The sequence below is a fragment of the Lathyrus oleraceus genome, chromosome 1 (assembly GCF_024323335.1).
Source record: "Lathyrus oleraceus cultivar Zhongwan6 chromosome 1, CAAS_Psat_ZW6_1.0, whole genome shotgun sequence".
Lineage (NCBI taxonomy): Eukaryota > Viridiplantae > Streptophyta > Magnoliopsida > Fabales > Fabaceae > Lathyrus > Lathyrus oleraceus.
Window position 1 is genome coordinate 451,859,341 of NC_066579.1, and position 12,261 is coordinate 451,871,601.

General features: G+C 32.0%; 1 protein-coding gene and 4 pseudogenes across 1 annotated transcript; all 5 read right to left on the minus strand.

The window, feature by feature from the left end:
- Positions 1 to 5,697: 5,697 nt before the first annotated feature.
- LOC127115273 (pathogenesis-related protein 1-like) lies at positions 5,698 to 6,773 on the minus strand (annotated as a pseudogene).
- Positions 6,774 to 7,142: 369 nt separating this feature from the next.
- Positions 7,143 to 7,639, minus strand: LOC127083384 (basic form of pathogenesis-related protein 1-like; annotated as a pseudogene).
- A 947-nt stretch (positions 7,640 to 8,586) lies between these two features.
- On the minus strand, positions 8,587 to 9,187 carry LOC127115274 (pathogenesis-related protein 1B-like; annotated as a pseudogene).
- An 846-nt stretch (positions 9,188 to 10,033) lies between these two features.
- Positions 10,034 to 10,530, minus strand: LOC127083395 (basic form of pathogenesis-related protein 1-like; annotated as a pseudogene).
- A 941-nt stretch (positions 10,531 to 11,471) lies between these two features.
- Positions 11,472 to 11,986, minus strand: LOC127083368 (basic form of pathogenesis-related protein 1-like). The gene has a single exon (XM_051023683.1). The coding sequence runs from the start codon at positions 11,973 to 11,975 to the stop codon at positions 11,478 to 11,480; it is 498 nt and encodes a 165-aa protein (XP_050879640.1). The 5' UTR covers positions 11,976 to 11,986; the 3' UTR covers positions 11,472 to 11,477.
- Between the last annotated feature and the right edge of the window lie 275 nt (positions 11,987 to 12,261).

The following is a 12,261-nucleotide window of genomic DNA, read 5'->3' on the forward strand; positions in this document are numbered from 1 at the left end:
ATGGAATCTTTGAACATATCTCTATGATGGATTACAAGTGCAGAAAAAAAATTCTCAGGGTTGGAACAAATAATTTATCAAAAATTGGATGCATGCAATCCATTGAACTTGAAAAAAATGCGCACAAAGGGAATACAACAAAATCTGGATAACAACAAAGATATATTGCTCTCCAAGAATAAATTGAAAAGATTTATTGTTCTCCAAGAATCCATTGTCAAAATCTTGATTTGTTTAAACAATGTATTTTAATATTATTAGTAAAAAATGTAATTTAAAAAAAAAAGCTTACTACCCTCGATTTTTTAATGTATTATTTATTTAAAAAGAAACACATTTTATCTCAGTCTTTAGTAATAACCAATGGGGAAATAAACATGTTTATTGACATTCTTCAGTTTCCTTAAACAAATCTTTTTTGTCCATTTAATGAGTATCAAAGCTCAAGACACTGTCGTTAGTGATCCGCATGAAACCTAAAAGACATTATAAAAGCATTATGAATATTAAAAACTGATAATAAAACATTTGACATAAAAACTTTGAAACTTAATGAAGCTTGGAAAAGTTATCTATGATGGATTGCAAGAGTAGGAAATTTTCCAGGTTCAAGGTTTGTGTTCTTAAATATTATTGTAGCTGAATATTTATTTTATTTATCTGTTTTATATCATAAATAAATTCATAAAATATCAAACATTTGATATTCCTCAAGATTCAATGAAACTGAGATCCAACTTTTGTTCTTCCCTGAGATATCCATAATTTGTTCTTCACCAACAACGATGACAATGAATCATATTCAAAATTTGTTATATATTTTTACTTTATATTGTGTGTAAAAAAAGTAGTTTGTAAACAAATTAATTTATTAATATTATGTGTAAATAATGTAATGAGTATTTAATTTTTTTTTATCTTTTCCCTCGGTTTTGGCCATAAATCGAGATGTGTGTGACACTAGTTTTGAAAATATAAAAAAGTTATTGTTGGGGATCGAACCAATGACCATTTAACTTATCCCCCCGATTATTCTAAAACTGAGGGGTATAATAGAGACATTTCATGACACACTTTATTACCTCGCTTCTGTAACTGAGGTTAAATCAACTTCGCTTCCGAGGTTAAATATGTTTTATGTAGTAGTGTAACCTATAGGTAAAACTCGGAGATCATATCTTACCGCAAGTTATGCAGTTTAAATATATTATGCCCTTAGGACATATTGAGGGAGAAATATAATGATGTAAACCATTAAATTCAAGATAGGTGGTTCAAATGGAGGAGGGCTTCAATTGTTTTATGTGACAAGTACCACTAAAACTAAAGGAAATTTTTATCGAATAGTTGTAACACCACATTTTTGTTTTGGATGGAATGTGTGGTGGTAAAGAACCAACTTGGAAATAAAGTAAGTGTAGAAAAATGAGGCCTGTTTTCGGAGAGGGGGCGGGTACTGGTGCTTCTGGTGCTGATACTTCTGGTGGCGCTGATGATGATGATGATGGTGATGATGATGATGGTTCCGGTTCTGAGGCCGGTAGTGAAGAGAGTTCTGAGTCCTATGAGGACTAAGTTTTATTTTTCATGTTATGTTTTATTTTATTGTATTTTCAGATATGTAGTATTTTGGATTTGGTTATGTACTTTTTGGGGTGTTTTGTCCCCCACGTACATTTTTAACATTTTGAAGTGATGATTGTGTTTATGTTTTAAATTATTGTGTTTGGTTTGAATTTCTTTTGTTTAATAAATTTTTGGTTGTTGAGGGTCAAACCTTCTAGATTGGTTGCTCCTCAAAGAAGTATCCAATGAAGGTTCAACCGAGCTTGGATGGCAATGATAAAAATAAACAAGCGAATAATGCTAAGGTACATGGTTACCTCCGGTTAGAATTTTAGAATGCATTAAGAACTTTACTCTTTTCGTAATTGAATATTGTTCTTCTTGCAACATAATTGAATGAATGATTCACCTAGGACTTAGAACCACAAATTATGAGGAAACCTCCATTGTACACTAAAATGCTGGATTCTAATAAACTGTGTTGATTCATTTGATTCATGCTTTGTCTTTTATTATTGTGAATTTGTGGAAGCAATTAGAAATGATCAAGGCGCTTGTTTTCTTACGAGCACAACCAGTTCCAAATACAACTTACCCGTGAGCAGAGAGTATTCGTGAACCCCTTTGAGCTTAAACAGTTGAATCTCAACTTGAAATAAGGCGAGATGTCAAAAATCTTTTTTCTTGAAACCCTGAAATTTTTGATAATTGTTCTTTTGCCGTAAAAAGTCAAGAGCATTCACTTGGGGCGAGTAAAAGATAAGTTGGGGAGAACGTAAATGAGAATCGGTAGGTGTCACAACTCTTGAATAACTGAGCAAGCAAAAAAAAAATTAGAAAAGAGAAACATCTGTTTTGTGAATACGATAAGAAAAGAAAAAAAATAGAGAAAATGAAAATGAATGCTTGCTTGGAAGAAAAATAGTGAAAAACAAAATTGAGTTGTGAAGGTTTCAAATGAGAAACAAGTGGAACGAAGTTGAGATGTGTGAATAGCTTGTACAGTGAATGTCTCTTTTGCATCGGCAAGTTCGTTTTCAATGGCCTTAGATATGACCCTTGTTTGTAAACCTGACCAAGCTACAACCGGAAAAGACCTTAGTGATCTTCGTGCTTCCGCATTTTCATTTATAATTGTTAGACATTGTATGAATTGAATTGACTTTTGCATTGTTTGTTGGAGAGTGAAATTGTCCCCGCGGTTGCAAACGCTAAATTTCTTCAATCCTTATTCGAAGAGGAGAGATAGGGTGATTCATTCAGGATAACATTGTTGTGGATTGATACATGTTTTGCATTGCTATAAGGCTTTAGTTCTTGTGTATTATGTTATTCTAACCATTGGGAACTTGTGTCTGGTTGATTCTCTTGTGTTTGAGCCATTTTATCCGATTTTGGAGAAATCTTTTTCTTTAAGCAAATCCTCTTGTCCTTCAAGAGGCATACTTTGCTTGAGGGCAAGCAAGAATCTAGTTGGGGAGAGTTGTTAGATGCCCAAGTTTGCTTATTTGAGCTATCAAATGTGGGCATCTTTCACTCCTTTTTGTCGAAAAAGTGTTCGAAACCGCCCTTGCTTTTGTTGATTTGCAATACTATGTGAAATGATCTTGGTACCTTTAATTTGTGTGTTATTGTGCAGGAATTAGGCATGAAAGAGTAGAAAACAAAGGCACACGAAAGATGGAAAAGGAACCAAGAAAGAAAGCAAACATCAGCAAGCTCGCTAGGCGAGTGAGGTAGCGAAGTGCTCGCTAGGCGAGCACTCAGCGAGATGCCAGCGAACACTCCCAGACTTGGACAGAACCAAAAATATCCAGTACTCGCTAGGCGAGTATCCAGCGAGCAAGCAACGAGAAATTCCAGTAGCAAAACCATCAAGACTCGCTGGAGCGAGGGAAGCAGCTAAGTATTTGCTAGGCGAGCGTCCAGCGAATAGGTAGCGAGCAATTCCAGTAGCAAAATCATCAAGGCTCGCTGGTGCGAATGAGAGAAGCGAGGGCTTCGCCTAGCGAAGGATTGTTCGCCTAGCGAACATATGCAACTTTTCTGGGATGTTTCCTCTAGACGCAGGCTACTCTGGTGGCTTATTTTGGGGCTCGCTAGGCGAACCATTCTGCTCGCCTAGCGAGCATGACAGCTCAGTAACCAGTACTATAAGTAGCATGGGCTAATTTTTGGAACAGGATCTTTTATCTTTTTAACTTCATTTTTCTTGGGATCATCTTTTGACTTGTTTTTGTGCCCTAGAAACCACATTTTCTCATTTCTCTTCTCCTCTTAACAATATTTCACAAAAAGAAGGTGGATTCACATCCAATCTCGATTCTTCGACTCGGATGTTGATCAACCTTCGACCGAAACTTGTTGACCAAGCTACCATGAAAATGAGTAGCTAAGTCCTTCATTTTGTCAAGGTTAGATGTAGATGATCATAAGCTTTGTATGTATATGGGTTGATCTTCATTTGTAAACTCTTTGATGATGAATGTATGGTGAAAACCTTGTTTTATTGATAATTCTTTGTGTTGGTTTATTATTGAAAGGTGTTTTCCAACTCTTGACCTAGGTTTTCATCCATCCTTGTTCTTTTGCTAGAGATAGTAATGAATGAGTTTGTTCACTAAAAAAAGTTAAACCTAAAAGTTGTCATTTTGATAGATTGTGTGAGAGATCAACAATGGATCAAAATGGGAAAACCCACAATGTGTGTTAGAAATAAACACATTGGGAGGACTTTGTGAATGTGTTTATCATCTAATGGAGTTTATGAGATTTGTTTGATCGAACATATGCATGCAAAGTGATCGTCGAACCCTAACTTTGACAATCTTTCTCAAATCGTAAAACCAAAACTTTTACCGTAATTTCTTACTTTTTATGAAAGCTACCGTAACTGAAAACTAAAACTCCCCTTGTTACTATAAGTTAAGAACTTAACAATTGTTGAACGGAGGCAATATCACATAATCCCTGTGGAGACGATAAAAAATCCCGATACTCTATCCTCATACCAACATTATCCAGACTGTCTAGGTCATGCCGGACCTTTGATCTTATATTGTGTGATATGGCCAAATTATCCAGAATATCTAGATTATGTTGAACTAGTGAACCTATGATGCTTGCATATCATTACATCATTTTGAAATACATATTTGCATGTATATTTCTAGGGAATTCAAGAGACAAGTCTTTGTTTGAGTGATCATTAGAAAATGGATCCTACTAGAAGAGGCGTTTACAGCTACAAATTTGTGGAACCTTCTTTGAAGATATTGAGAAGATTGGGAGCTCGCCTAGTCTTCGACAAAAAAGACAAAATTCAAGGATGCCTATGGGAATCTCCTGGGCATGCTCAACACTGAGGTCAACATTACAACTCTTCACACTCTAGTGTAGTTCTACGACCCGCCTTTGAGATGCTTCACATTCCAGGATTACGAGTTGGCTCCTACTTTGGAGGAATATTCACATATTCTGTGGATTTAGGTGCACGGGGACCTTTGGGAGGAAATCTTTGTATTACAAAGAAGGAATAAAAAAAACTATTTTACAGGGGTTAAAGTGAATTTCTCTTACATTGCAGAGGGTGTTGTATATTTAACTCATATTTAGAATTGCACGAGTTACCATGCTCACAAGGTAAAACATTACAACAAAGGGTTTTCCCAAGAAAAAAAGTGAGATGAACCATAAGGAAATTAGTCTCGTATTTATTTTTAATAAAGAAGAGACTTCTACATCTAGTACACATATAAACATTTGTTTAGATAAATTTAACATATTATAAAATTGATAGATTATTATCTCTTTAAAGAGTGTGATGTGAGGGAATAAGAAGAAAATGAATTTCTGCCGTTAATTTTATCATACATTCACGCACTCACTACTTTAATAATCGTTTGATTATAATCGAACACTTTATAAAATACAAGATTTATTATTCTATTATATTTCAAAAAGTCTAGTATTAAATCTGAACTATTTGATTTTTATCATGGAAAGTTTGACAACCTGAACTCACTAATAAAATAGTACAAATGTGAGTCACGTGAATATTATTTTATAATTTAGAAACATTACAACACAATACATGAGTCATGAATAAATTATGATTTAATAATGAAGCACTTAGAATGGATCTTGGCCTGGAATGTTGCCAGGAGGATAATAATTGCAAGTAATAAATGTGCCTCCATTATCACATTTTACTTTGCCACATCCAACACGTAATGAATCATTCCAAATCACCTGAGTATAATGAAGACATTCACCATCAATGAATTTTTTATGATAATGATCAAAGTGAGGTTGTTCATTCACCCACAATTTCACTGCTTCCGAACCGCTTATGTAGCCATTGCTAATGGCAAGATTCTCACCGTAGTGTCCACCATTACCACTCGAGGGAATCACTTTACAATCCTTACGTTGGTTAGCTTAGTTTTGTGCAAAAGTTGCAATTTTGTTGTCCCAAACAAGATTTGGAATGTTAAAACCTTCAATAGCTGATCTTGCTGCGTTGTGCGGTTTTAGATAATCGGCTGGTGAGTCTTGGGCGCTTGTAATGTTACTGCAACACACAATGAGTATCAAACTTAAAATACACAATACCAAAAATGAACCAATTTTTATTTTCAATATGAATTTCTTGTTGAAAGATAAAAATTGTTACAACTCTAAAGATGTTTTTATAGAGTTTTTTCTAACAAGGGAATTTGGTAATTGCATTAGATATTTATCTTTACAAAAAGAAAATTTATAGAAATATTTATTTAGATATTTTTGTATAAAAATTATTTTATTTTTATTATAATTGATTCGATATCATTTACAGGGGATTAAATAATACTATTTTAAAATATAAATTTAATTCACTTGACATTAACATATATTACACACTAGAAACATAAGAGAATCTGGACTAAAATAGTGTGCACGTGGACCTTTGAGAGGAAATCTTGGTATTACAAAGAGGGAATAAAAAAAACTATTTTGCAGGGGTTAAATTGAATTTCACTTACATTGCAGAGGTTGTTGTATATTTAACTCATATTTAGAATAACACGAGTTACCATGCTCACAAGGTAAAACATCAAAACAAAGGGTTTTCCCAAGAAAAAAAGTGAGATGAACCATAAGAAAATTAGTCTCGAATTTATTTATAATAAAGAAGAGACTTCTACCTCTAGTACACATATAAACATTTGTTTGGATAAGTTTAACATATTATAAAATTGATAGATTATTATCTCTTTAAAGAGTGTGATGTGAGGGAATAAGAGGAAAATGAATTTCTGCCGATAATTTTTTCATTCATTCATGCACTCACTACTTTAATAATCGTTTGATTATAATCGTACACTTTATAAAAAACAAGATTTATTATTCTATTATATTTCAAAAAGTCTAGTATTAAATCTGAACCATTTGATTTTTATCATGGAAAATTTGACAACCTGAATTCACTAATAAAATAGTACAAATGTTAGTCACGTGAATATTATTTTATAATTTAGAAACATTACAACACAATACATGAGTCATAAACAAATTATGATTAAATAATGAAGCACTTAGAATGGATTTTGGTCTGGAATGTTGCCAGGAGGATAATAATTGCAAGTAATAAATGTGCCTCCATTATCACATTTTACTTTGCCACATCCAACACGTAATGAATCATTCCAAATCACCTGAGCATAATGAAGACATTCACCATCAATGCATTTGTTATGATAATGATCAAAGTGAGGTTGTTCATCCACCCACAATTTCACTTCTTCGCACCATTTATGTAGCTATTGCTAATGGCAAGATTCTCACCGTAGTATCCACCATTACCACCCGAGGGAATCACTTTACAATCTTTGCGTTGATTATCATAGTTTTGTGCAAAAGCTGAAATTTTGTTGTCCCAAACAAGATTTGGAATGTTAAAACCTTCAATAGCTAATCTTGCTGTGTTGTGCGGTTTCAGATAATCGGCTGGTGAGTCTTGTGCGCTTGTTATGTTACTGCAACTCACAATGGATATCAAACTTAAAATACACAATACCGAAAATGAACCCATTTTTGTTATCAATATGAATTTCTTGTTGAAAGATGAAAATTGTTACAACTCTAAAGATGTTTTTATAGAGTTTTTTCTAACAAGGGAATTTGGTAATTGCATTAGATATTTATCTTTACAACAAGAAAATTTCTAGAAATATTTATTTAGATATTTTTGAATAAAAATGATTTTATTTTTATTATAATTAATTCGATATCATTTACAGGGGATTAAATAATACTATTTCAAAATATAAAATTTAATTCACCTCACATTAACATATATTACACGCTGGAAACATAAGGGAATTTGGGGTGAAATAATGTGCACATGGACCTTTGAGAAGAAATCTTGGTATTACAAAGAGGGAATAAAAAAAACTATTTTACAGGGGTTAAAGTGAATCTCGCTTACATTGCAGAAGGTGCTGTATATTTAACTCATATTTAGAATAACACGACTTACCATGCTCACAAGGTAAAACATCACAACAAGGGGTTTTCACAAGAAGAAAAAGTGAGATGAACCATAAGGAAATTAGTCTCGTATTTATTTATAATAAAGAAGAGACTTTTACCTTTAGTACACATATAAACATTTGTTTAGATAAATTTAACATATTATAAAATTGATAGATTATTATCTCTTTAAAGAGTGTGATGTGAGGGAATAAAAGGAAAATAAATTTATGCCGTTAATCTTTTCATACATTCACGCACTCACTGCTTTAATAATCGTTTGATTATAATCGCACACTTTATAAAAACAAGATTTATTATTCTATTATATTTCAAAAAGTCTAGTATTAAATCTGAACCATTTGATTTTTATCATTGAAAGTTTGACAACCTGAATTCACTAATAAAATATTACAAATGTGAGTCACGTGAATATTATTTAATAATTTAGAAACATTACAACACAATACATGAGTCATAAACAAACTATGATTAAATAATGAAGCACTTAGAATGGATCTTGGCCTGGAATGTTGCCAGGAGGATAATAATTGCAAGTAATAAATGTGCCTCCATTATCACATTTTACTTTGCCACATCCAACACGTAATGAATCATTCCAAATCACCTGAGTATAATGAAGACATTCACCATCAATGCATTTGTTATTATAATGATCAAAGTGAGGTTGTTCATCCACCCACAATTTCACTGCTTCCGCACCACTTATGTAGCCATTGCTAATGGCAAGATTCTCACCATAGTGTCCACCATTACCACCCGAGGGAATCACTTTACAATCCTTGCGTTGGTTAGCTTAGTTTTGTGCAAAAGTTGCAATTTTGTTGTCCCAAACAAGATTTGGAATGTTAAAACCTTCAATAGCTGATCTTGCTGCGTTGTGCGGTTTTAGATAATCGGCTGGTGAGTCTTGGGCGCTTGTAATGTTACTGCAACACACAATGAGTATCAAACTTAAAATACACAATACCAAAAATGAACCAATTTTTATTTTCAATATGAATTTCTTGTTGAAAGATAAAAATTGTTACAACTCTAAAGATGTTTTTATAGAGTTTTTTCTAACAAGGGAATTTGGTAATTGCATTAGATATTTATCTTTACAAAAAGAAAATTTATAGAAATATTTATTTAGATATTTTTGTATAAAAATTATTTTATTTTTATTATAATTGATTCGATATCATTTACAGGGGATTAAATAATACTATTTTAAAATATAAAATTTAATTCACTTGACATTAACATATATTACACACTAGAAACATAAGAGAATCTGGACTAAAATAGTGTGCACGTGGACCTTTGAGAGGAAATCTTGGTATTACAAAGAGGGAATAAAAAAAACTATTTTGCAGGGGTTAAATTGAATTTCACTTACATTGCAGAGGTTGTTGTATATTTAACTCATATTTAGAATAACACGAGTTACCATGCTCACAAGGTAAAACATCAAAACAAAGGGTTTTCCCAAGAAAAAAAGTGAGATGAACCATAAGAAAATTAGTCTCGAATTTATTTATAATAAAGAAGAGACTTCTACCTCTAGTACACATATAAACATTTGTTTGGATAAGTTTAACATATTATAAAATTGATAGATTATTATCTCTTTAAAGAGTGTGATGTGAGGGAATAAGAGGAAAATGAATTTCTGCCGATAATTTTTTCATTCATTCATGCACTCACTACTTTAATAATCGTTTGATTATAATCGTACACTTTATAAAAAACAAGATTTATTATTCTATTATATTTCAAAAAGTCTAGTATTAAATCTGAACCATTTGATTTTTATCATGGAAAATTTGACAACCTGAATTCACTAATAAAATAGTACAAATGTTAGTCACGTGAATATTATTTTATAATTTAGAAACATTACAACACAATACATGAGTCATAAACAAATTATGATTAAATAATGAAGCACTTAGAATGGATTTTGGTCTGGAATGTTGCCAGGAGGATAATAATTGCAAGTAATAAATGTGCCTCCATTATCACATTTTACTTTGCCACATCCAACACGTAATGAATCATTCCAAATCACCTGAGCATAATGAAGACATTCACCATCAATGCATTTGTTATGATAATGATCAAAGTGAGGTTGTTCATCCACCCACAATTTCACTTCTTCGCACCATTTATGTAGCTATTGCTAATGGCAAGATTCTCACCGTAGTATCCACCATTACCACCCGAGGGAATCACTTTACAATCTTTGCGTTGATTATCATAGTTTTGTGCAAAAGCTGAAATTTTGTTGTCCCAAACAAGATTTGGAATGTTAAAACCTTCAATAGCTAATCTTGCTGTGTTGTGCGGTTTCAGATAATCGGCTGGTGAGTCTTGTGCGCTTGTTATGTTACTGCAACTCACAATGGATATCAAACTTAAAATACACAATACCGAAAATGAACCCATTTTTGTTATCAATATGAATTTCTTGTTGAAAGATGAAAATTGTTACAACTCTAAAGATGTTTTTATAGAGTTTTTTCTAACAAGGGAATTTGGTAATTGCATTAGATATTTATCTTTACAACAAGAAAATTTCTAGAAATATTTATTTAGATATTTTTGAATAAAAATGATTTTATTTTTATTATAATTAATTCGATATCATTTACAGGGGATTAAATAATACTATTTCAAAATATAAAATTTAATTCACCTCACATTAACATATATTACACGCTGGAAACATAAGGGAATTTGGGGTGAAATAATGTGCACATGGACCTTTGAGAAGAAATCTTGGTATTACAAAGAGGGAATAAAAAAACTATTTTACAGGGGTTAAAGTGAATCTCGCTTACATTGCAGAAGGTGCTGTATATTTAACTCATATTTAGAATAACACGACTTACCATGCTCACAAGGTAAAACATCACAACAAGGGGTTTTCACAAGAAGAAAAAGTGAGATGAACCATAAGGAAATTAGTCTCGTATTTATTTATAATAAAGAAGAGACTTTTACCTTTAGTACACATATAAACATTTGTTTAGATAAATTTAACATATTATAAAATTGATAGATTATTATCTCTTTAAAGAGTGTGATGTGAGGGAATAAAAGGAAAATAAATTTATGCCGTTAATCTTTTCATACATTCACGCACTCACTGCTTTAATAATCGTTTGATTATAATCGCACACTTTATAAAAACAAGATTTATTATTCTATTATATTTCAAAAAGTCTAGTATTAAATCTGAACCATTTGATTTTTATCATTGAAAGTTTGACAACCTGAATTCACTAATAAAATATTACAAATGTGAGTCACGTGAATATTATTTAATAATTTAGAAACATTACAACACAATACATGAGTCATAAACAAACTATGATTAAATAATGAAGCACTTAGAATGGATCTTGGCCTGGAATGTTGCCAGGAGGATAATAATTGCAAGTAATAAATGTGCCTCCATTATCACATTTTACTTTGCCACATCCAACACGTAATGAATCATTCCAAATCACCTGAGTATAATGAAGACATTCACCATCAATGCATTTGTTATTATAATGATCAAAGTGAGGTTGTTCATCCACCCACAATTTCACTGCTTCCGCACCACTTATGTAGCCATTGCTAATGGCAAGATTCTCACCATAGTGTCCACCATTACCACCCGAGGGAATCACTTTACAATCCTTGCGTTGATTAGCATAGTTTTGTGCAAAAGCTGCAATTTTGTTGTCCCAAACAAGATTTGGAATGTTAAAACCTTCAATAGCTGATCTTGCTGCGTTGTGCGGTTTCAAATAATCGGCTGGTGAGTCTTGGGCGCTTGTAATGTTACTGCAACTCACAATGAGTATCAAACTTAAAATACACAATATCGAAAATGAACCCATTTTTGTTATCAATATGAGTTTCTTGTTGTAAGATGAAAATAGTTACAATTCTAATGATGTTTTATAGAGTTTTTTTTTCTAATAAGGGAATTTGGTAATTGCATTAAATATTTATCTTTACCAAAAGAAATTTTTTAAAAATATTTATTTAGATATTTTTGCATAAAAATGATTTTATTTTTATTATAATTGATTCGAAATGTTAAATGGAAATGATTTTATTTTTATTATAATTGATTCGAAATGTTAAATGGAAGTGTGTGTATTTGGTGAAGATTGTTGATCT